General features: G+C 54.3%; 1 protein-coding gene across 1 annotated transcript in view; it reads right to left on the bottom strand.

The window, feature by feature from the left end:
* The window catches only part of ak9 (adenylate kinase 9), a 404375-nt gene that overhangs the window by 87797 nt on the left and 296647 nt on the right, over positions 1-19931 (bottom strand). Inside the window, exon 24 of the mRNA XM_067985304.1 lies at positions 367-582. Within this exon, the coding sequence (XP_067841405.1) occupies positions 367-582 (216 nt within the window). The remainder of the gene's footprint in view (positions 1-366; positions 583-19931) is intronic.

The raw sequence follows: 19931 nt of genomic DNA on the forward strand, positions 1-19931 counted from the left end.
TTGAAGCGCCTTAGGATGTTTACTATATTAAAGGCGCTATATAAATGCAAGTTGTTATTACTGCATTTATATGCTTCTATCACAAAGCTGAATCTCACCAAAATATTTCAAAGTTCCATGATTTTGACCTTACAACTATATGACAGGGCTATTGTCCTTGAAGGTTTACTTAAACACATACTCATAGCTATGCAATTAATTAATGCTTCCATCGTAGCTACGATACAATCTGACAGTTAGAATTATTCATCTGTGAACTTCCTCTACCAGCTTAAGTTCTCATTAAAAAACAGCTTTTTGGGTGAAAATTGTCTCAAAGGAAAAAGGAGCAAAAAATTATTTCTGTGGTGTTTCAAATATTTGTACCCGAAAAGCATCCAGCCTCTCCTCGTCTGCCATATATTTTTCTCCAATTTCAATTTTCATCCGTTCAATGGCATCAGTCTCTTCTTCATCACCTTCTTCTACCTCTTCCTCCTCCTCCATAAACTCTTCTGCCAGCATATCCTCAATGTTCTCCTCATCTTCATCTTCATTATCACTTGCATCGCTTTCATCCGAGGCTTGCTCCAACTTATTAGCCTTCAAAATGAGTACATAAACATATAACTCAGTGGTACATGGAAAATATATCTTACGAATAAACACATTAGTATCTGTATGAAAAAACAAATGTAGAGTTTATGCTTGGTTTCTAATTACTGTGCTAATCACAATGTATTGCATGGTCATGAGGTGTCGATCAGATCCAACAAGCACATTCCAGAACAAACATAAAAAACAGCCATTACAGTCACAATGACGTCACAGGACAGCAGGTAGGTGATTGGCCAGCAGAACGCCCAAGAGCAGAGCGACAGCGGGAGGCAATAAAGGAGCAGCAGAAGGCCCAAGAGTAGAGCGAGAGTGGGAGGCAATAAAGGAGCAGCAGAAGGCCCGAGAGTAGAGCGAGAGTGGGAGGCAACAAAGGAGCAGCAGAAGGCCCGAGAGTAGAGCGAGAGTGGGAGGCAATAAAGGAGCAGCAGAAGGCTCAAGAGTAGAGCGAGAGTGGGAGGCAATAAAGGAGCAGCAGAAGGCCTGAGAGTAGAGCAAGAGCAGGAGGCAATAAAGGAGCAGCAGTAGGCCCAAGAGTAGAGCAAGAGTGGGAGCCAATAAAGGAGCAGCAGAAGGCCTGAGGGTGGAGCGAGAGTGGGAGGCAATAAAGGAGCAGCAGAAGGCCTGAGAGTAGAGTGAGAGCGGGAGGCAATAAAGGAGCAGCAGAAGGCCCAAGAGTAGAGTGAGAGCGGGAGGCAATAAAGGAGCAGCAGAAGGCCCAAGAGTAGAGTGAGAGTGGGAGGCAATAAAGGAGCAGCAGAAGGCCTGAGGGTAGAGCGAGAGTGGGAGGCAATAAAGGAGCAGCAGAAGGCCCAAGAGTAGAGCGAGAGTGGGAGGCAATAAAGGAGCAGCAGAAGGCCCAAGAGTGGAGCGAGAGTGGGAGGCAATAAAGGAGCAGCAGAAGACCCAAGAGCAGAGCGAGAGTGGGAGGCAATAAAGGAGCAGCAGAAGGCCTGAGAGTAGAGCGAGAGTGGGAGGCAATAAAGGAGCAGCAGTCGGCCCGAGAGTAGAGTGAGAGCGGGAGGCAATAAAGGAGAAACAGAAGGCCCAAGAGTAGAGCGAGAGTGGGAGGCAATAAAGGATCAGCAGAAGGCCCAAGAGTAGAGCGAGAGTGGGAGGCAATAAAGGAGCAGCAGAAGGCCCGAGAGTAGAGTGAGAGCGGGAGGCAATAAAGGAGCAGCAGAAGGCCCAAGAGTGGAGCGAGAGTGGGAGGCAATAAAGGAGCAGCAGAAGGCCTGAGGGTAGAGCGAGAGTGGGAGGCAATAAAGGAGCAGCAGAAGGCCCAAGAGTAGAGCGAGAGTGGGAGGCAATAAAGGAGCAGCAGAAGGCCCAAGAGTGGAGCGAGAGTGGGAGGCAATAAAGGAGCAGCAGAAGACCCAAGAGTAGAGCGAGAGTGGGAGGCAATAAAGGAGCAGCAGAAGGCCTGAGAGTAAAGCGAGAGTGGGAGGCAATAAAGGAGCAGCAGTCGGCGTGAGAGTAGAGCGAGAGTGGGAGGCAATAAAGGAGAAACAGAAGGCCCAAGAGTAGAGCGAGAGTGGGAGGCAATAAAGGATCAGCAGAAGGCCCAAGAGTAGAGCGAGAGTGGGAGGCAATAAAGGATCAGCAGAAGGCCCAAGAGTAGAGCGAGAGTGGGAGGCAATAAAGGATCAGCAGAAGGCCCAAGAGTAGAGCGAGAGTGGGAGGCAATAAAGGATCAGCAGAAGGCCCAAGAGTAGAGCGAGAGCGGGAGGCAATAAAGGAGAAACAGAAGGCCCAAGAGTAGAGCGAGAGTGGGAGGCAATAAAGGATCAGCAGAAGGCCCAAGAGTAGAGCGAGAGTGGGAGGCAATAAAGGATCAGCAGAAGGCCCAAGAGTAGAGCGAGAGTGGGAGGCAATAAAGGAGCAGCAGAAGGCCCAAGAGTAGAGCGAGAGTGGGAGGCAATAAAGGAGCAGCAGAAGAACCAAGAGTAGAGCGAGAGTGGGAGGCAATAAAGGAGCAGCAGTCGGCCCGAGAGTAGAGTGAGAGCGGGAGGCAATAAAGGAGAAACAGAAGGCCCAAGAGTAGAGCGAGAGTGGGAGGCAATAAAGGATCAGCAGAAGGCCCAAGAGTAGAGCGAGAGTGGGAGGCAATAAAGGATCAGCAGAAGGCCCAAGAGTAGAGCGAGAGTGGGAGGCAATAAAGGAGCAGCAGAAGGCCCAAGAGTAGAGCGAGAGTGGGAGGCAATAAAGGAGCAGCAGAAGAACCAAGAGTAGAGCGAGAGTGGGAGGCAATAAAGGAGCCGCAGAAGGCCCAAGAGTAGAGCGAGAGTGGGAGGCAATAAAGGAGCAGCAGAAGGCCCAAGAGTAGAGCGAGAGTGGGAGGCCCAAGAATAGAGCGAGAGTGGGAGGCAATAAAGGAGCAGCAGAAGGCCTGAGAGTAGAGCGAGAGCAGGAGGCAATAAAGGAGCAGCAGAAGGCCCAAGAGTAGAGTGAGAGCAGGAGGCAATAAAGGAGCAGCAGAAGGCCCAAGAGTCGAGTGAGAGTGGGAGGCAATAAAGGAGCAGCAGAAGGCCCAAGAGTGGAGCGAGAGTGGGAGGCAATAAAGGAGCAGCAGAAGGCCCAGGAGCAGAGCGAGAGTGGGAGGAAAAAAAAGGAGCAGCAGAAGGCACAAGAGTAGAGCGAGAGTGGGAGGCAATAAAGGAGCAGCAGAAGGCCCAAGAGTAGAGCGAGAGTGGGAGGCAATAAAGGATCAGCAGAAGGCCCAAGAGTAGAGCGAGAGTGGGAGGCAATAAAGGAGCAGCAGAAGTCCCAAGAGTAGAGCGAGAGTGGGAGGCAATAAAGGAGCAGCAGTAGGCCTGAGAGTAGAGTGAGAGCGGGAGGCAATAAAGGAGCAGCAGAAGGCCCAAGAGTAGAGTGAGAGTGGGAGGCCCAAGAGTAGAGCGAGAATGGGAGGCAATAAAGGAGCAGCAGAAGGCCCAAGAGTAGAGCGAGAGTGGGAGGCCCAAGAGTAGAGCGAGAGTGGGAGGCAATAAAGGAGCAGCAGAAGGCCCAAGAGTAGAGCGAGAGTGGGAGGCAATAAAGGAGCAGCAGAAGGCCTGAGAGTAGAGAGAGAGCGGGAGGCAATAAAGGAGCAGCAGTAGGCCTGAGAGTAGAGAAAGAGTGGGAGGCAATAAAGGAGCAGCATAAAGCCCAAGAGTAGAGCGAGAGTGGGAGGCAATAAAGGAGCAGCAGAAGAGCCAAGAGTAGAGTGAGAGTGGGAGGCAATAAAGGAGCAGCAGAAGGCCCAAGAGTAGAGCGAGAGTGGGAGGCAATAAAGGAGCAGCAGAAGAGCCAAGAGTAGAGTGAGAGTGGGAGGCAATAAAGGAGCAGCAGAAGGCCCAAGAGTAGAGCGAGAGTGGGAGGCAATAAAGGAGCAGCAGTCGGCCCGAGAGTAGAGCGAGAGTGGGAGGCAATAAAGGATCAGCAGAAGGCCCAAGAGTAGAGCGAGAGTGGGAGGCAATAAAGGAGCAGCAGAAGGCCCAAGAGTAGAGTGAGAGCAGGAGGCAATAAAGGAGCAGCAGAAGGCCCAAGAGTAGAGCGAGAGTGAGAGGCAATAAAGGAGCAGCAGAAGGACTGAGAGTAGAGCAAGAGCAGGAGGCAATAAAGGAGCAGCAGTAGGCCCAAGAGTAGAGCAAGATTGGGAGGCAATAAAGGAGCAGCAGAAGGCCTGAGAGTAGAGTGAGAGTGGGAGGCAATAAAGGATCAGCAGAAGGCCCAAGAGTAGAGTGAGAGCAGGAGGCAATAAAGGAGCAGCAGAAGGCCCAAGAGTAGAGCGAGAGTGAGAGGCAATAAAGGAGCAGCAGAAGGACTGAGAGTAGAGCAAGAGCAGGAGGCAATAAAGGAGCAGCAGTAGGCCCAAGAGTAGAGCAAGATTGGGAGGCAATAAAGGAGCAGCAGAAGGCCTGAGAGTAGAGTGAGAGCGGGAGGCAATAAAGGAGCAGCAGAAGGCCCAAGAGTAGAGTGAGAGCGGGAGGCAATAAAGGAGCAGCAGAAGGCCCAAGAGTAGAGTGAGAGCGGGAGGCAATAAAGGAGCAGCAGAAGGCCCAAGAGTAGAGCGAGAGTGGGAGGCAACAAAGGAGCAGCAGAAGACCCAAGAGTAGAGCGAGAGTGGGAGGCAACAAAGGAGCAGCAGAAGGCCTGAGAGTAGAGCGAGAGTGGGAGGCAATAAAGGAGCAGCAGTCGGCCTGAGAGTAGAGCGAGAGTGGGAGGCAATAAAGGAGCAGCAGTCGGCCCGAGAGTCGAGTGAGAGCGGGAGGCAATAAAGGAGCAGCAGAAGGCCCAAGAGTAGAGCGAGAGTGGGAGGCAATAAAGGAGCAGCAGAAGGCCCAAGAGGAGAGCGAGAGTGGGAGGCAATAAAGGAGCAGCAGAAGGCCCAAGAGTAGAGCGAGAGCAGGAGGCAATAAAGGATCAGCAGAAGCCCCAAGAGTAGAGCGAGAGTGGGAGGCAATAAAGGAGCAGCAGAAGGCCCAAGAGTAGAGCGAGAGTGGGAGGCGATAAAGGAGCAGCAGTAGGCCTGAGAGTAGAGTGAGAGCGGGAGGCAATAAAGGAGCAGCAGAAGGCCCAAGAGTAGAGCGAGAGTGGGAGGCAATAAAGGAGCAGCAGAAGGCCCAAGAGTAGAGCGAGAGTGGGAGGCAATAAAGGAGCAGCAGCAGGCCCAAGAGTAGAGCGAGAATGGGAGGCAATAAAGGAGCAGCAGAAGGCCCAAGAGTAGAGCGAGAGTGGGAGGCCCAAGAGTAGAGCGAGAGTGGGAGGCAATAAAGGAGCAGCAGAAGGCCCAAGAGTAGAGCGAGAGTGGGAGGCAATAAAGGAGCAGCAGAAGGCCTGAGAGTGGAGCGAGAGTGGGAGGCAATAAAGGAGCAGCAGTAGGCCTGAGAGTGGAGCGAGAGTGGGAGGCAATAAAGGAGCAGCAGAAGGCCTGAGAGTAGAGAGAGAGCGGGAGGCAATAAAGGAGCAGCATAAAGCCCAAGAGTAGAGCGAGAGTGGGAGGCAATAAAGGAGCAGCAGAAGAGCCAAGAGTAGAGCGAGAGTGGGAGGCAATAAAGGAGCAGCAGTCGGCCTGAGAGTAGAGCGAGAGTGGGAGGCAATAAAGGAGCAGCAGTCGGCCCAAGAGTAGAGCGAGAGTGGGAGGCAATAAAGGAGCAGCAGAAGGCCCAAGAGTAGAGGGAGAGTGGGAGGCAATAAAGGAGCAGCAGAAGGCCCAAGAGTAGAGCGAGAGTGGGAGGCAATAAAGGATCAGCAGAAGGCCCAAGAGTAGAGCGAGAGTGGGAGGCAATAAAGGAGCCGCAGAAGGCCCAAGAGTAGAGAGAGAGCGGGAGGCAATAAAGGAGCAGCAGTAGGCCTGAGAGTAGAGCGAGAGTGGGAGGCAATAAAGGAGCAGCATAAAGCCCAAGAGTAGAGCGAGAGTGGGAGGCAATAAAGGAGCAGCAGAAGAGCCAAGAGAAGAGCGAGAGTGGGAGGCAATAAAGGAGCCGCAGAAGGCCCAAGAGTAGAGCGAGAGTGGGAGGCCCAAGAATAGAGCGAGAGTGGGAGGCAATAAAGGAGCAGCAGAAGGCCTGAGAGTAGAGCGAGAGCAGGAGGCAATAAAGGAGCAGCAGAAGGCCCAAGAGTAGAGTGAGAGCAGGAGGCAATAAAGGAGCAGCAGAAGGCCCAAGAGTCGAGTGAGAGTGGGAGGCAATAAAGGATCAGCAGAAGTCCCAAGAGTAGAGCGAGAGTGGGAGGCAATAAAGGAGCAGCAGCAGGCCCAAGAGTAGAGCGAGAGTGGGAGGCAATAAAGGAGTAGCAGTAGGCCTGAGAGTAGAGCGAGAGTGGGAGGCAATAAAGGAGCAGCAGAAGGCCTGAGAGTAGAGAGAGAGCGGGAGGCAATAAAGGAGCAGCAGTAGGCCTGAGAGCAGAGCGAGAGTGGGAGGCAATAAAGGAGCAGCATAAAGCCCAAGAGTAGAGCGAGAGTGGGAGGCAATAAAGGAGCAGCAGAAGAGCCAAGTGTAGAGTGAGAGTGGGAGGCAATAAAGGAGCAGCAGAAGGCCCAAGAGTAGAGCGAGAGTGGGAGGCAATAAAGGAGCAGCATAAAGCCCAAGAGTAGAGCGAGAGTGGGAGGCAATAAAGGAGCAGCAGAAGGCCTGAGGGTGGAGCGAGAGCGGGAGGCAATAAAGGAGCAGCAGAAGGCCCAAGAGTAGAGCAAGAGTGGGAGGCAATAAAGGAGCAGCAGAAGGCCCAAGAGTAGAGCAAGAGTGGGAGCCAATAAAGGAGCAGCAGAAGGCCTGAGGGTGGAGCGAGAGTGGGAGGCAATAAAGGAGCAGCAGAAGGCCCAAGAGTAGAGCAAGAGTGGGAGCCAATAAAGGAGCAGCAGAAGGCCTGAGGGTGGAGCGAGAGTGGGAGGCAATAAAGGAGCAGCAGAAGGCCCAAGAGTCGAGCGAGAGCGGGAGGCAATAAAGGAGCAACGGAAGGCCCAAGAGCAGAGCGAGAGTGGGAGGTAATAAAGGAGCAGCAGTAGGCCTGAGAGTAGAGTGAGAGCGGGAGGCAATAAAGGAGCAGCAGAAGGCCCAAGAGTAGAGTGAGAGTGGGAGGCAATAAAGGAGCAGCAGAAGGCCCAAGAGTAGAGCGAGAGTGGGAGGCAATAAAGGATCAGCAGAAGGCCCAAGAGTGGAGCGAGAGTGGGAGGTAATAAAGGAGCAGCAGAAGGCCCAAGAGTAGAGGGAGAGTGGGAGGCAATAAAGGAGCAGCAGAAGGCCCAAGAGTAGAGCGAGAGTGGGAGGCAATAAAGGAGCAGCAGAAGGCCCAAGAGTAGAGCGAGAGTGGGAGGCAATAAAGGAGCAGCAGAAGGCCTGAGAGTAGAGCAAGAGTGGGAGGCAATAAAGGAGCAGCAGAAGGCCTGAGAGTAGAGAGAGAGCGGGAGGCAATAAAGGAGCAGCAGTAGGCCTGAGAGTAGAGCGAGAGTGGGAGGCAATAAAGGAGCAGCATAAAGCCCAAGAGTAGAGCGAGAGTGGGAGGCAATAAAGGAGCAGCAGCAGGCCCAAGAGTAGAGCGAGAGTGGGAGGCAATAAAGGAGCCGCAGAAGGCCCAAGAGTAGAGCGAGAGTGGGAGGCCCAAGAATAGAGCGAGAGTGGGAGGCAATAAAGGAGCAGCAGAAGGCCTGAGAGTAGAGCGAGAGTGGGAGGCAATAAAGGAGCAGCAGAAGGCCCAAGAGTAGAGTGAGAGCAGGAGGCAATAAAGGAGCAGCAGAAGGCCCAAGAGTCGAGTGAGAGTGGGAGGCAATAAAGGATCAGCAGAAGTCCCAAGAGTAGAGCGAGAGTGGGAGGCAATAAAGGAGCAGCAGCAGGCCCAAGAGTAGAGCGAGAGTGGGAGGCAATAAAGGAGTAGCAGTAGGCCTGAGAGTAGAGCGAGAGTGGGAGGCAATAAAGGAGCAGCAGAAGGCCTGAGAGTAGAGAGAGAGCGGGAGGCAATAAAGGAGCAGCAGTAGGCCTGAGAGTAGAGCGAGAGTGGGAGGCAATAAAGGAGCAGCATAAAGCCCAAGAGTAGAGCGAGAGTGGGAGGCAATAAAGGAGCAGCAGAAGAGCCAAGTGTAGAGTGAGAGTGGGAGGCAATAAAGGAGCAGCAGAAGGCCCAAGAGTAGAGCGAGAGTGGGAGGCAATAAAGGAGCAGCATAAAGCCCAAGAGTAGAGCGAGAGTGGGAGGCAATAAAGGAGCAGCAGAAGGCCCAAGAGTAGAGCAAGAGTGGGAGGCAATAAAGGAGCAGCAGAAGGCCTGAGAGTGGAGCGAGAGCGGGAGCCAATAAAGGAGCAGCAGAAGGCCCAAGAGTGGAGCGAGAGTGGGAGGCAATAAAGGAGCAGCAGAAGAGCCAAGTGTAGAGTGAGAGTGGGAGGCAATATAGGAGCAGCAGAAGGCCCAAGAGTAGAGCGAGAGTGGGAGGCAATAAAGGAGCAGCAGAAGGCCCAAGAGTAGAGCGAGAGTGGGAGGCGATAAAGGAGCAGCATAAAGCCCAAGAGTAGAGCGAGAGTGGGAGGCAATAAAGGAGCAGCAGATGGCCCAAGAGTAGAGCGAGAGTGGGAGGCAATAAAGGAGCAGCAGTAGGCCCGAGAGTAGAGCAAGAGTGGGAGGCAATAAAGGAGCAGCAGAAGGCCTGAGAGTAGAGCAAGAGTGGGAGGCAATAAAGGAGCAGCAGAAGGCCTGAGAGTAGAGCGAGAGTGGGAGGCAATAAAGGAGCAGCAGAAGGCCCAAGAGTAGAGCGAGAGTGGGAGGCAATAAAGGAGCAGCAGAAGGCCTGAGGGTGGAGCGAGAGCGGGAGGCAATAAAGGAGCAGCAGAAGGCCTGAGAGTAGAGCGAGAGTGGGAGGCAATAAAGGAGCAGCAGAAGGCCTGAGAGTAGAGCGAGAGTGGGAGGCAATAAAGGAGCAGCAGAAGGCCTGAGGGTGGAGCGAGAGCGGGAGGCAATAAAGGAGCAGCAGAAGGCCTGAGAGTAGAGCGAGAGTGGGAGGCAATAAAGGAGCAGCAGAAGGCCTGAGAGTAGAGCGAGAGTGGGAGGCAATAAAGGAGCAGCAGAAGGCCTGAGAGTAGAGCGAGAGTGGGAGGCAATAAAGGAGCAGCAGAAGGCCCAAGAGTCGAGCGAGAGCGGGAGGCAATAAAGGAGCAACGGAAGGCCCAAGAGTAGAGCGAGAGTGGGAGGCAATAAAGGAGCAGCAGTAGGCCTGAGAGTAGAGTGAGAGCGGGAGGCAATAAAGGAGCAGCAGAAGGCCCAAGAGTAGAGTGAGAGTGGGAGGCAATAAAGGAGCAGCAGAAGGCCCAAGAGTAGAGCGAGAGTGGGAGTCAATAAAGGAGCAGCAGAAGGCCCAAGAGTAGAGTGAGAGCGGGAGGCAATAAAGGAGCAGCAGAAGGCCCAAGAGTAGAGTGAGAGTGGGAGGCAATAAAGGAGCAGCAGAAGGCCCAAGAGTAGAGTGAGAGTGGGAGGCAATAAAGGAGCAGCAGTGGGCCTGAGAGTAGAGGGAGAGTGGGAGGCAATAAAGGAGCAGCAGAAGGCCCAAGAGTAGAGCGAGAGTGGGAGGCAATAAAGGAGCAGCAGAAGGCCCAAGAGTAGAGCGAGAGTGGGAGGCAATAAAGGAGCAGCAGAAGGCCCAAGAGTCGAGTGAGAGTGGGAGGCAATAAAGGAGCAGCAGAAGGCCCAAGAGTAGAGCGAGTGTGGGAGGCAATAAAGGAGCAGCAGAAGGCCCAAGAGTCGAGTGAGAGCAGGAGGCAATAAAGGAGCAGCAGAAGGCCCAAGAGTAGAGCGAGAGTGAGAGGCAATAAAGGAGCAGCAGAAGGCCTGAGAGTAGAGCAAGAGCAGGAGGCAATAAAGGAGCAGCAGTCGGCCCAAGAGTAGAGCGAGAGTGGGAGGCAATAAAGGAGCCGCAGAAGGCCCAAGAGTAGAGCGAGAGTGGGAGGCAATAAAGGAGCAGCAGTAGGCCTGAGAGTAGAGCGAGAGCAGGAGGCAATAAAGGAGCAGCAGAAGGCCCAAGAGTAGAGCGAGAGTGGGAGGCAATAAAGGAGCAGCAGAAGGCCCAGGAGTAGAGCGAGAGTGGGAGGCAATATAGGAGCAGCAGAAGGCCCAAGAGTAGAGTGGGAGGCAATAAAGGAGCAGCATAAAGCCCAAGAGTAGAGCGAGAGTGGGAGGCAATAAAGGAGCAGCATAAAGCCCAAGAGTAGAGCGAGAGTGGGAGGCAATAAAGGAGCAGCATAAAGCCCAAGAGTAGAGCGAGAGTGGGAGGCAATAAAGGAGCAGCAGAAGGCCCAAGAGTAGAGCGAGAGTGGGAGGCCCAAGAGTAGAGCGAGAGTGGGAGGCAATAAAGGAGCAGCAGAAGGCCCAAGAGTAGAGCGAGAGTAGGAGGCAATAAAGGAGCAGCAGTCGGCCTGAGAGTAGAGCGAGAGTGGGAGGCAATAAAGGAGCAGCAGAAGGCCTGAGAGTAGAGAGAGAGCGGGAGGCAATAAAGGAGCAGCAGTCGGCCTGAGAGTAGAGCGAGAGTGGGAGGCAATAAAGGAGCAGCATAAAGCCCAAGAGTAGAGCGAGAGTGGGAGGCAATAAAGGAGCAGCAGAAGAGCCAAGAGTCGAGTGAGAGTGGGAGGCAATAAAGGAGCAGCAGAAGGCCCAAGAGTAGAGCGAGAGTGGGAGGCAATAAAGGAGCAGCATAAAGCCCAAGAGTAGAGCGAGAGTGGGAGGCAATAAAGGAGCAGCATAAAGCCCAAGAGTAGAGCGAGAGTGGGAGGCAATAAAGGAGCAACAGAAGGCCCAAGAGTAGAGCGAGAGCGGGAGGCAATAAAGGAGCAACAGAAGGCCCAAGAGTAGAGCGAGAGTGGGAGGCAATAAAGGAGCAGCAGTAGGCCTGAGAGTAGAGTGAGAGCGGGAGGCAATAAAGGAGCAGCAGAAGACCTGAGAGCAGAGTGCGAGCGGGAGGCAATAAAGGAGCAGCAGAAGGCCCAAGAGTAGAGTGAGAGTGGGAGGCAATAAAGGAGCAGCAGAAGGCCCAAGAGTAGAGCGAGAGTGGGAGGCAATAAAGGAGCAGCAGAAGGCCCAAGAGTAGAGCGAGAGTGGGAGGCAATAAAGGAGCAGCAGTAGGCCTGAGAGTAGAGCGAGAGTGGGAGGCAATAAAGGAGCAGCAGTAGGCCCGAGAGTAGAGCGAGTGTGGGAGGCAATAAAGGAGCAGCAGAAGGCCCAAGAGTAGAGCGAGAGTGGGAGGCAATAAAGGAGCAGCAGAAGGCCCAAGAGTAGAGCGAGAGTGGGAGGCAATAAAGGAGCAGCAGAAGGCCCAAGAGTAGAGCGAGTGTGGGAGGCAATAAAGGAGCAGCAGAAGGCCCAAGAGTCGAGTGAGAGCAGGAGGCAATAAAGGAGCAGCAGAATGCCCAAGAGTAGAGCGAGAGTGAGAGGCAATAAAGGAGCAGCAGAAGGCCTGAGAGTAGAGCAAGAGCAGGAGGCAATAAAGGAGCAGCAGTCGGCCCAAGAGTCGAGTGAGAGCAGGAGGCAATAAAGGAGCAGCAGAATGCCCAAGAGTAGAGCGAGAGTGGGAGGCAATAAAGGAGCAGCAGAAGGCCTGAGGGTGGAGCGAGAGCGGGAGCCAATAAAGGAGCAGCAGAAGGCCTGAGGGTGGAGCGAGAGCGGGAGGCAATAAAGGAGCAGCAGAAGGCCCAAGAGTAGAGTGAGAGTGGGAGGCAATAAAGGAGCAGCAGAAGGCCCAAGAGTGGAGCGAGAGTGGGAGGCAATAAAGGAGCAGCAGAAGGCCCAAGAGTGGAGCGAGAGTGGGAGACAATAAAGGAGCAGCAGAAGGCCTGAGAGTGGAGCGAGAGTGGGAGGCAATAAAGGAGCAGCAGAAGGCCCAAGAGTGGAGCGAGAGTGGGAGGCAATAAAGGAGCAGCAGAAGGCCTGAGAGTGGAGCGAGAGTGGGAGGCAATAAAGGAGCAGCAGAAGGCCCAAGAGTAGAGCGAGAGTGGGAGGCAATAAAGGAGCAGCAGTAGGCCTGAGAGTAGAGTGAGAGCGGGAGGCAATAAAGGAGCAGCAGAAGGCCCAAGAGTAGAGTGAGAGTGGGAGGCAATAAAGGAGCAGCAGCAGGCCCAAGAGTAGAGCGAGAGTGGGAGGCCCAAGAGTAGAGCGAGAGTGGGAGGCCCAAGAGTAGAGCGAGAGTGGGAGGCAATAAAGGAGCAGCAGAAGGCCCAAGAGTAGAGCGAGAGTGGGAGGCAATAAAGGAGCAGCAGAAGGCCTGAGAGTAGAGAGAGAGCGGGAGGCAATAAAGGAGCAGCAGTAGGCCTGAGAGTAGAGAAAGAGTGGGAGGTAATAAAGGAGCAGCAGAAGGCCTGAGAGTAGAGCGAGAGTGGGAGGCAATAAAGGAGCAGCAGAAGGCCTGAGAGTAGAGCGAGAGTGGGAGGCAATAAAGGAGCAGCAGAAGGCCTGAGAGTAGAGTGAGAGCGGGAGGCAATAAAGGAGCAGCAGAAGGCCCAAGAGTAGAGTGAGAGCGGGAGGCAATAAAGGAGCAGCAGAAGGCCCAAGAGTAGAGTGAGAGTGGGAGGCAATAAAGGAGCAGCAGAAGGCCCGAGGGTGGAGCGAGAGTGGGAGGTAATAAAGGAGCAGCAGAAGACCCAAGAGTAGAGCGAGAGTGGGAGGCAACAAAGGAGCAGCAGAAGGCCTGAGAGTAGAGCGAGAGTGGGAGGCAATAAAGGAGCAGCAGAAGGCCCAAGAGTAGAGCGAGAGTGGGAGGCAATAAAGGAGCAGCAGAAGGCCCAAGAGTAGAGCGAGAGTGGGAGGCAATAAAGGAGCAGCAGAAGGCCCAAGAGTAGAGCGAGAGTGGGAGGCAATAAAGGAGCAGCAGAAGGCCTGAGAGTAGAGTGAGAGCGGGAGGCAATAAAGGAGCAGCAGAAGGCCCAAGAGTAGAGTGAGAGCGGGAGGCAATAAAGGAGCAGCAGAAGGCCCAAGAGTAGAGTGAGAGCGGGAGGCAATAAAGGAGCAGCAGAAGGCCCGAGGGTGGAGCGAGAGTGGGAGGCAATAAAGGAGCAGCAGAAGGCCCAAGAGTGGAGCGAGAGTGGGAGGCAATAAAGGAGCAGCAGAAGACCCAAGAGTAGAGCGAGAGTGGGAGGCAACAAAGGAGCAGCAGAAGGCCTGAGAGTAGAGCGAGAGTGGGAGGCAATAAAGGAGCAGCAGTCGGCCTGAGAGTAGAGCGAGAGTGGGAGGCAATAAAGGAGCAGCAGTCGGCCCGAGAGTCGAGTGAGAGCGGGAGGCAATTAAGGAGAAACAGAAGGCCCAAGAGTAGAGCGAGAGTGGGAGGCAATAAAGGATCAGCAGAAGGCCCAAGAGGAGAGCGAGAGTGGGAGGCAATAAAGGAGCAGCAGAAGGCCCAAGAGTAGAGCGAGAGTGGGAGGCAATAAAGGAGCAGCAGAAGGCCCAAGAGTAGAGCGAGAGTGGGAGGCAATAAAGGAGCAGCAGAAGAACCAAGAGTAGAGCGAGAGTGGGAGGCAATAAAGGAGCCGCAGAAGGCCCAAGAGTAGAGCGAGAGTGGGAGGCAATAAAGGAGCAGCAGAAGGCCCAAGAGTAGAGCGAGAGTGGGAGGCCCAAGAATAGAGCGAGAGCGGGAGGCAATAAAGGAGCAGCAGAAGGCCCGAGAGTAGAGTGAGAGCAGGAGGCAATAAAGGAGCAGCAGAAGGCCCAAGAGTCGAGTGAGAGTGGGAGGCAAAAAAGGAGCAGCAGAAGGCCCAAGAGTAGAGCGAGAGTGGGAGGCAATAAAGGATCAGCAGAAGGCCCAAGAGTAGAGCGAGAGTGGGAGGCAATAAAGGAGCAGCAGAAGGCCCAAGAGTAGAGCGAGAGTGGGAGGCGATAAAGGAGCAGCAGTAGGCCTGAGAGTAGAGTGAGAGCGGGAGGCAATAAAGGAGCAGCAGAAGGCCCAAGAGTAGAGCGAGAGTGGGAGGCAATAAAGGAGCAGCAGCAGGCCCAAGAGTAGAGCGAGAATGGGAGGCAATAAAGGAGCAGCAGAAGGCCCAAGAGTAGAGCGAGAGTGGGAGGCCCAAGAGTAGAGCGAGAGTGGGAGGCAATAAAGGAGCAGCAGAAGGCCCAAGAGTAGAGCGAGAGTGGGAGGCAATAAAGGAGCAGCATAAAGCCCAAGAGTAGAGCGAGAGTGGGAGGCAATAAAGGAGCAACAGAAGGCCCAAGAGTAGAGCGAGAGTGGGAGGCAATAAAGGAGCAGCAGTAGGCCTGAGAGTAGAGTGAGAGCGGGAGGCAATAAAGGAGCAGCAGAAGACCTGAGAGCAGAGTGCGAGCGGGAGGCAATAAAGGAGCAGCAGAAGGCCCAAGAGTAGAGTGAGAGTGGGAGGCAACAAAGGAGCAGCAGAAGGCCTGAGAGTAGAGCGAGAGTGGGAGGCAATAAAGGAGCAGCAGTCGGCCTGAGAGTAGAGCGAGAGTGGGAGGCAATAAAGGAGCAGCAGTCGGCCCGAGAGTCGAGTGAGAGCGGGAGGCAATTAAGGAGAAACAGAAGGCCCAAGAGTAGAGCGAGAGTGGGAGGCAATAAAGGATCAGCAGAAGGCCCAAGAGTAGAGCGAGAGTGGGAGGCAATAAAGGATCAGCAGAAGGCCCAAGAGGAGAGCGAGAGTGGGAGGCAATAAAGGATCAGCAGAAGGCCCAAGAGTAGAGCGAGAGTGGGAGGCAATAAAGGAGCAGCAGAAGGCCCAAGAGTAGAGAGAGAGCGGGAGGCAATAAAGGAGCAGCATAAGGCCCAAGAGTAGAGCGAGAGTGGGAGGCAATAAAGGAGCAGCAGAAGGCCCAAGAGTAGAGCGAGAGTGGGAGGCAATAAAGGATCAGCAGAAGGCCCAAGAGTAGAGCGAGAGTGGGAGGCAATAAAGGAGCAGCAGAAGGCCCAAGAGTAGAGCGAGAGTGGGAGGCAATAAAGGAGCAGCAGAAGGCCCAAGAGTAGAGCGAGAGTGGGAGGCAATAAAGGAGCAGCAGAAGGCCCAAGAGTAGAGCGAGAGTGGGAGGCAATAAAGGAGCAGCAGAAGGCCCAAGAGTAGAGCGAGAGTGGGAGGCAATAAAGGAGCAGCAGAAGAACCAAGAGTAGAGCGAGAGTGGGAGGCAATAAAGGAGCCGCAGAAGGCCCAAGAGTAGAGCGAGAGTGGGAGGCAATAAAGGAGCAGCAGAAGGCCCAAGAGTAGAGCGAGAGTGGGAGGCCCAAGAATAGAGCGAGAGTGGGAGGCAATAAAGGAGCACCAAAAGGCCTGAGAGCAGAGCGAGAGCAGGAGGCAACAAAGGAGCAGCAGAAGGCCCGAGAGTAGAGTGAGAGCAGGAGGCAATAAAGGAGCAGCAGAAGGCCCAAGAGTCGAGTGAGAGTGGGAGGCAATAAAGGAGCAGCAGAAGGCCCAGGAGCAGAGCGAGAGTGGGAGGCAAAAAAGGAGCAGCAGAAGGCCCAAGAGTAGAGCGAGAGTGGGAGGCAATAAAGGATCAGCAGAAGCCCCAAGAGTAGAGCGAGAGTGGGAGGCAATAAAGGAGCAGCAGAAGGCCCAAGAGTAGAGCGAGAGTGGGAGGCGATAAAGGAGCAGCAGTAGGCCTGAGAGTAGAGCGAGAGTGGGAGGCAATAAAGGAGCAGCAGAAGGCCCAAGAGTAGAGCGAGAGTGGGAGGCAATAAAGGAGCAGCAGCAGGCCCAAGAGTAGAGCGAGAATGGGAGGCAATAAAGGAGCAGCAGAAGGCCCAAGAGTAGAGCGAGAGTGGGAGGCCCAAGAGTAGAGCGAGAGTGGGAGGCAATAAAGGAGCAGCAGAAGGCCCAAGAGTAGAGCGAGAGTGGGAGGCAATAAAGGAGCAGCAGTAGGCCTGAGAGTGGAGCGAGAGTGGGAGGCAATAAAGGAGCAGCAGAAGAGCCAAGAGTAGAGTGAGAGCAGGAGGCAATAAAGGAGCAGCAGAAGGCCCAAGAGTAGAGCGAGAGTGGGAGGCAATAAAGGAGCAGCAGAAGGCCCAAGAGTAGAGGGAGAGTGGGAGGCAATAAAGGAGCAGCAGAAGGCCCAAGAGTAGAGCGAGAGTGGGAGGCAATAAAGGATCAGCAGAAGGCCCAAGAGTAGAGCGAGAGTGGGAGGCAATAAAGGAGCAGCAGAAGGCCCAAGAGTAGAGCGAGAGTGGGAGGCAATAAAGGAGCAGCAGAAGGCCCAAGAGTAGAGCGAGAGTGGGAGGCAATAAAGGAGCAGCAGAAGGCCCAAGAGTAGAGTGAGAGCGGGAGGCAATAAAGGATCAGCAGAAGGCCTGAGAGTAGAGCGAGAGTGGGAGGCAATAAAGGATCAGCAGAAGGCCCAAGAGTAGAGCGAGAGTGGGAGGCAATAAAGGATCAGCAGAAGGCCCAAGAGTAGAGCGAGAGTGGGAGGCAATAAAGGATCAGCAGAAGGCCCAAGAGTAGAGCGAGAGTGGGAGGCAATAAAGGATCAGCAGAAGGCCTGAGAGTAGAGCGAGAGTGGGAGGCAATAAAGGAGCCGCAGAAGGCCCAAGAGTAGAGCGAGAGTGGGAGGCCCAAGAATAGAGCGTGAGTGGGAGGCAATAAAGGAGCAGCAGTAGGCCTGAGGGTAGAGCGAGAGTGGGAGGCAATAAAGGAGCAGCAGAAGGCCTGAGAGTAGAGTGAGAGCAGGAGGCAATAAAGGAGCAGCAGAAGGCCCAAGAGTAGAGTGAGAGCAGGAGGCAATAAAGGAGCAGCAGAAGGCCCAAGAGTCGAGTGAGAGTGGGAGGCAATAAAGGATCAGCAGAATGCCCAAGAGTAGAGGGAGAGTGGGAGGCAATAAAGAAGCAGCAGAAGGCCCAAGAGTAGAGCGAGAGTGGGAGGCAATAAAGGAGCCGCAGAAGGCCCAAGAGTAGAGAGAGAGCGGGAGGCAATAAAGGAGCAGCAGTAGGCCTGAGAGTAGAGCGAGAGTGGGAGGCAATAAAGGAGCAGCATAAAGCCCAAGAGTAGAGCGAGAGTGGGAGGCAATAAAGGAGCAGCAGAAGAGCCAAGAGTAGAGTGAGAGTGGGAGGCAATAAAGGAGCAGCAGAAGGCCCAAGAGTAGAGCGAGAGTGGGAGGCAATAAAGGAGCAGCATAAAGCCCAAGAGTAGAGCGAGAGTGGGAGGCAATAAAGGAGCAGCATAAAGCCCAAGAGTAGAGCGAGAGTGGGAGGCAATAAAGGAGCAGCAGAAGGCCCAAGAGTAGAGCGAGAGCGGGAGGCAATAAAGGAGCAACAGAAGGCCCAAGAGTAGAGCGAGAGTGGGAGGCAATAAAGGAGCAGCAGTCGGCCTGAGAGTAGAGTGAGAGCGGGAGGCAATAAAGGAGCAGCAGAAGACCTGAGAGCAGAGTGCGAGCGGGAGGCAATAAAGGAGCAGCAGAAGGCCCAAGAGTAGAGCGAGAGTGGGAGGCAATAAAGGAGCAGCAGAAGGCCCAAGAGTGGAGCGAGTGTGGGAGGCAATAAAGGAGCAGCAGAAGGCCCAAGAGTCGAGTGAGAGCAGGAGGCAATAAAGGAGCAGCAGAAGGCCCAAGAGTAGAGCGAGAGTGAGAGGCAATAAAGGAGCAGCAGTAGGCCTGAGAGTAGAGCAAGAGTGGGAGGCAATAAAGGAGCAGCAGAAGGCCTGAGAGTAGAGAGAGAGCGGGAGGCAATAAAGGAGCAGCAGTAGGCCTGAGAGTAGAGCGAGAGTGGGAGGCAATAAAGGAGCAGCATAAAGCCCAAGAGTAGAGCGAGAGTGGGAGGCAATAAAGGAGCAGCAGAAGAGCCAAGAGTAGAGTGAGAGTGGGAGGCAATAAAGGAGCAGCAGAAGGCCCAAGAGAAGAGCGAGAGTGGGAGGCAATAAAGGAGCCGCAGAAGGCCCAAGAGTAGAGCGAGAGTGGGAGGCCCAAGAATAGAGCGAGAGTGGGAGGCAATAAAGGAGCAGCAGTAGGCCTGAGGGTAGAGCGAGAGTGGGAGGCAATAAAGGAGCAGCAGAAGGCCTGAGAGTAGAGCGAGAGCAGGAGGCAATAAAGGAGCAGCAGAAGGCCCAAGAGTAGAGTGAGAGCAGGAGGCAATAAAGGAGCAGCAGAAGGCCCAAGAGTCGAGTGAGAGTGGGAGGCAATAAAGGATCAGCAGAAGTCCCAAGAGCAGAGCGAGAGTGGGAGGCAATAAAGGAGCAGCAGCAGGCCCAAGAGTAGAGCGAGAGTGGGAGGCAATAAAGGAGTAGCAGTCGGCCTGAGAGTAGAGCGAGAGTGGGAGGCAATAAAGGAGCAGCAGTAGGCCTGAGAGTAGAGCGAGAGTGGGAGGCAATAAAGGAGCAGCATAAAGCCCAAGAGTAGAGCGAGAGTGGGAGGCAATAAAGGAGCAGCAGAAGAGCCAAGTGTAGAGTGAGAGTGGGAGGCAATAAAGGAGCAGCACAAGGCCCAAGAGTAGAGCGAGAGTGGGAGGCAATAAAGGAGCAGCATAAAGCCCAAGAGTAGAGCGAGAGTGGGAGGCAATAAAGGAGCAGCAGAAGGCCTGAGGGTGGAGCGAGAGCGGGAGGCAATAAAGGAGCAGCAGAAGGCCCAAGAGTAGAGCAAGAGTGGGAGGCAATAAAGGAGCAGCAGAAGGCCTGAGAGTAGAGCGAGAGTGGGAGGCAATAAAGGATCAGCAGAAGGCCCAAGAGTAGAGCGAGAGTGGGAGGCAATAAAGGATCAGCAGAAGCCCCAAGAGTAGAGCGAGAGTGGGAGGCAATAAAGGAGCAGCAGAAGGCCCAAGAGTAGAGCGAGAGTGGGAGGCGATAAAGGAGCAGCAGTAGGCCTGAGAGTAGAGTGAGAGCGGGAGGCAATAAAGGAGCAGCAGAAGGCCCAAGAGTAGAGCGAGAGTGGGAGGCAATAAAGGAGCAGCAGCAGGCCCAAGAGTAGAGCGAGAATGGGAGGCAATAAAGGAGCAGCAGAAGGCCCAAGAGTAGAGCGAGAGTGGGAGGCCCAAGAGTAGAGCGAGAGTGGGAGGCAATAAAGGAGCAGCAGAAGGCCCAAGAGTAGAGAGAGAGCGGGAGGCAATAAAGGAGCAGCAGTGGGCCTGAGAGTAGAGCGAGAGTGGGAGGCAATAAAGGAGCAGCATAAAGCCCAAGAGTAGAGCGAGAGTGGGAGGCAATAAAGGAGCAGCAGAAGAGCCAAGAGTAGAGTGAGAGTGGGAGGCAATAAAGGAGCAGCAGAAGGCCCAAGAGTAGAGCGAGAGTGGGAGGCAATAAAGGAGCAGCATAAAGCCCAAGAGTAGAGCGAGAGTGGGAGGCAATAAAGGAGCAGCAGTCGGCCTGAGAGTAGAGCGAGAGTGGGAGGCAATAAAGGAGCAGCAGTCGGCCCAAGAGTAGAGCGAGAGTGGGAGGCAATAAAGGAGCAGCAGAAGGCCCAAGAGTAGAGGGAGAGTGGGAGGCAATAAAGGAGCAGCAGAAGGCCCAAGAGTAGAGCGAGAGTGGGAGGCAATAAAGGATCAGCAGAAGGCCCAAGAGTAGAGCGAGAGTGGGAGGCAATAAAGGAGCCGCAGAAGGCCCAAGAGTAGAGCGAGAGTGGGAGGCCCAAGAATAGAGCGTGAGTGGGAGGCAATAAAGGAGCAGCAGTAGGCCTGAGGGTAGAGCGAGAGTGGGAGGCAATAAAGGAGCAGCAGAAGGCCTGAGAGTAGAGTGAGAGCAGGAGGCAATAAAGGAGCAGCAGAAGGCCCAAGAGTAGAGTGAGAGCAGGAGGCAATAAAGGAGCAGCAGAAGGCCCAAGAGTCGAGTGAGAGTGGGAGGCAATAAAGGATCAGCAGAATGCCCAAGAGTAGAGGGAGAGTGGGAGGCAATAAAGAAGCAGCAGAAGGCCCAAGAGTAGAGCGAGAGTGGGAGGCAATAAAGGAGCCGCAGAAGGCCCAAGAGTAGAGAGAGAGCGGGAGGCAATAAAGGAGCAGC

Source organism: Heptranchias perlo, chromosome 5, assembly GCF_035084215.1.
Source record: "Heptranchias perlo isolate sHepPer1 chromosome 5, sHepPer1.hap1, whole genome shotgun sequence".
Lineage (NCBI taxonomy): Eukaryota > Metazoa > Chordata > Chondrichthyes > Hexanchiformes > Hexanchidae > Heptranchias > Heptranchias perlo.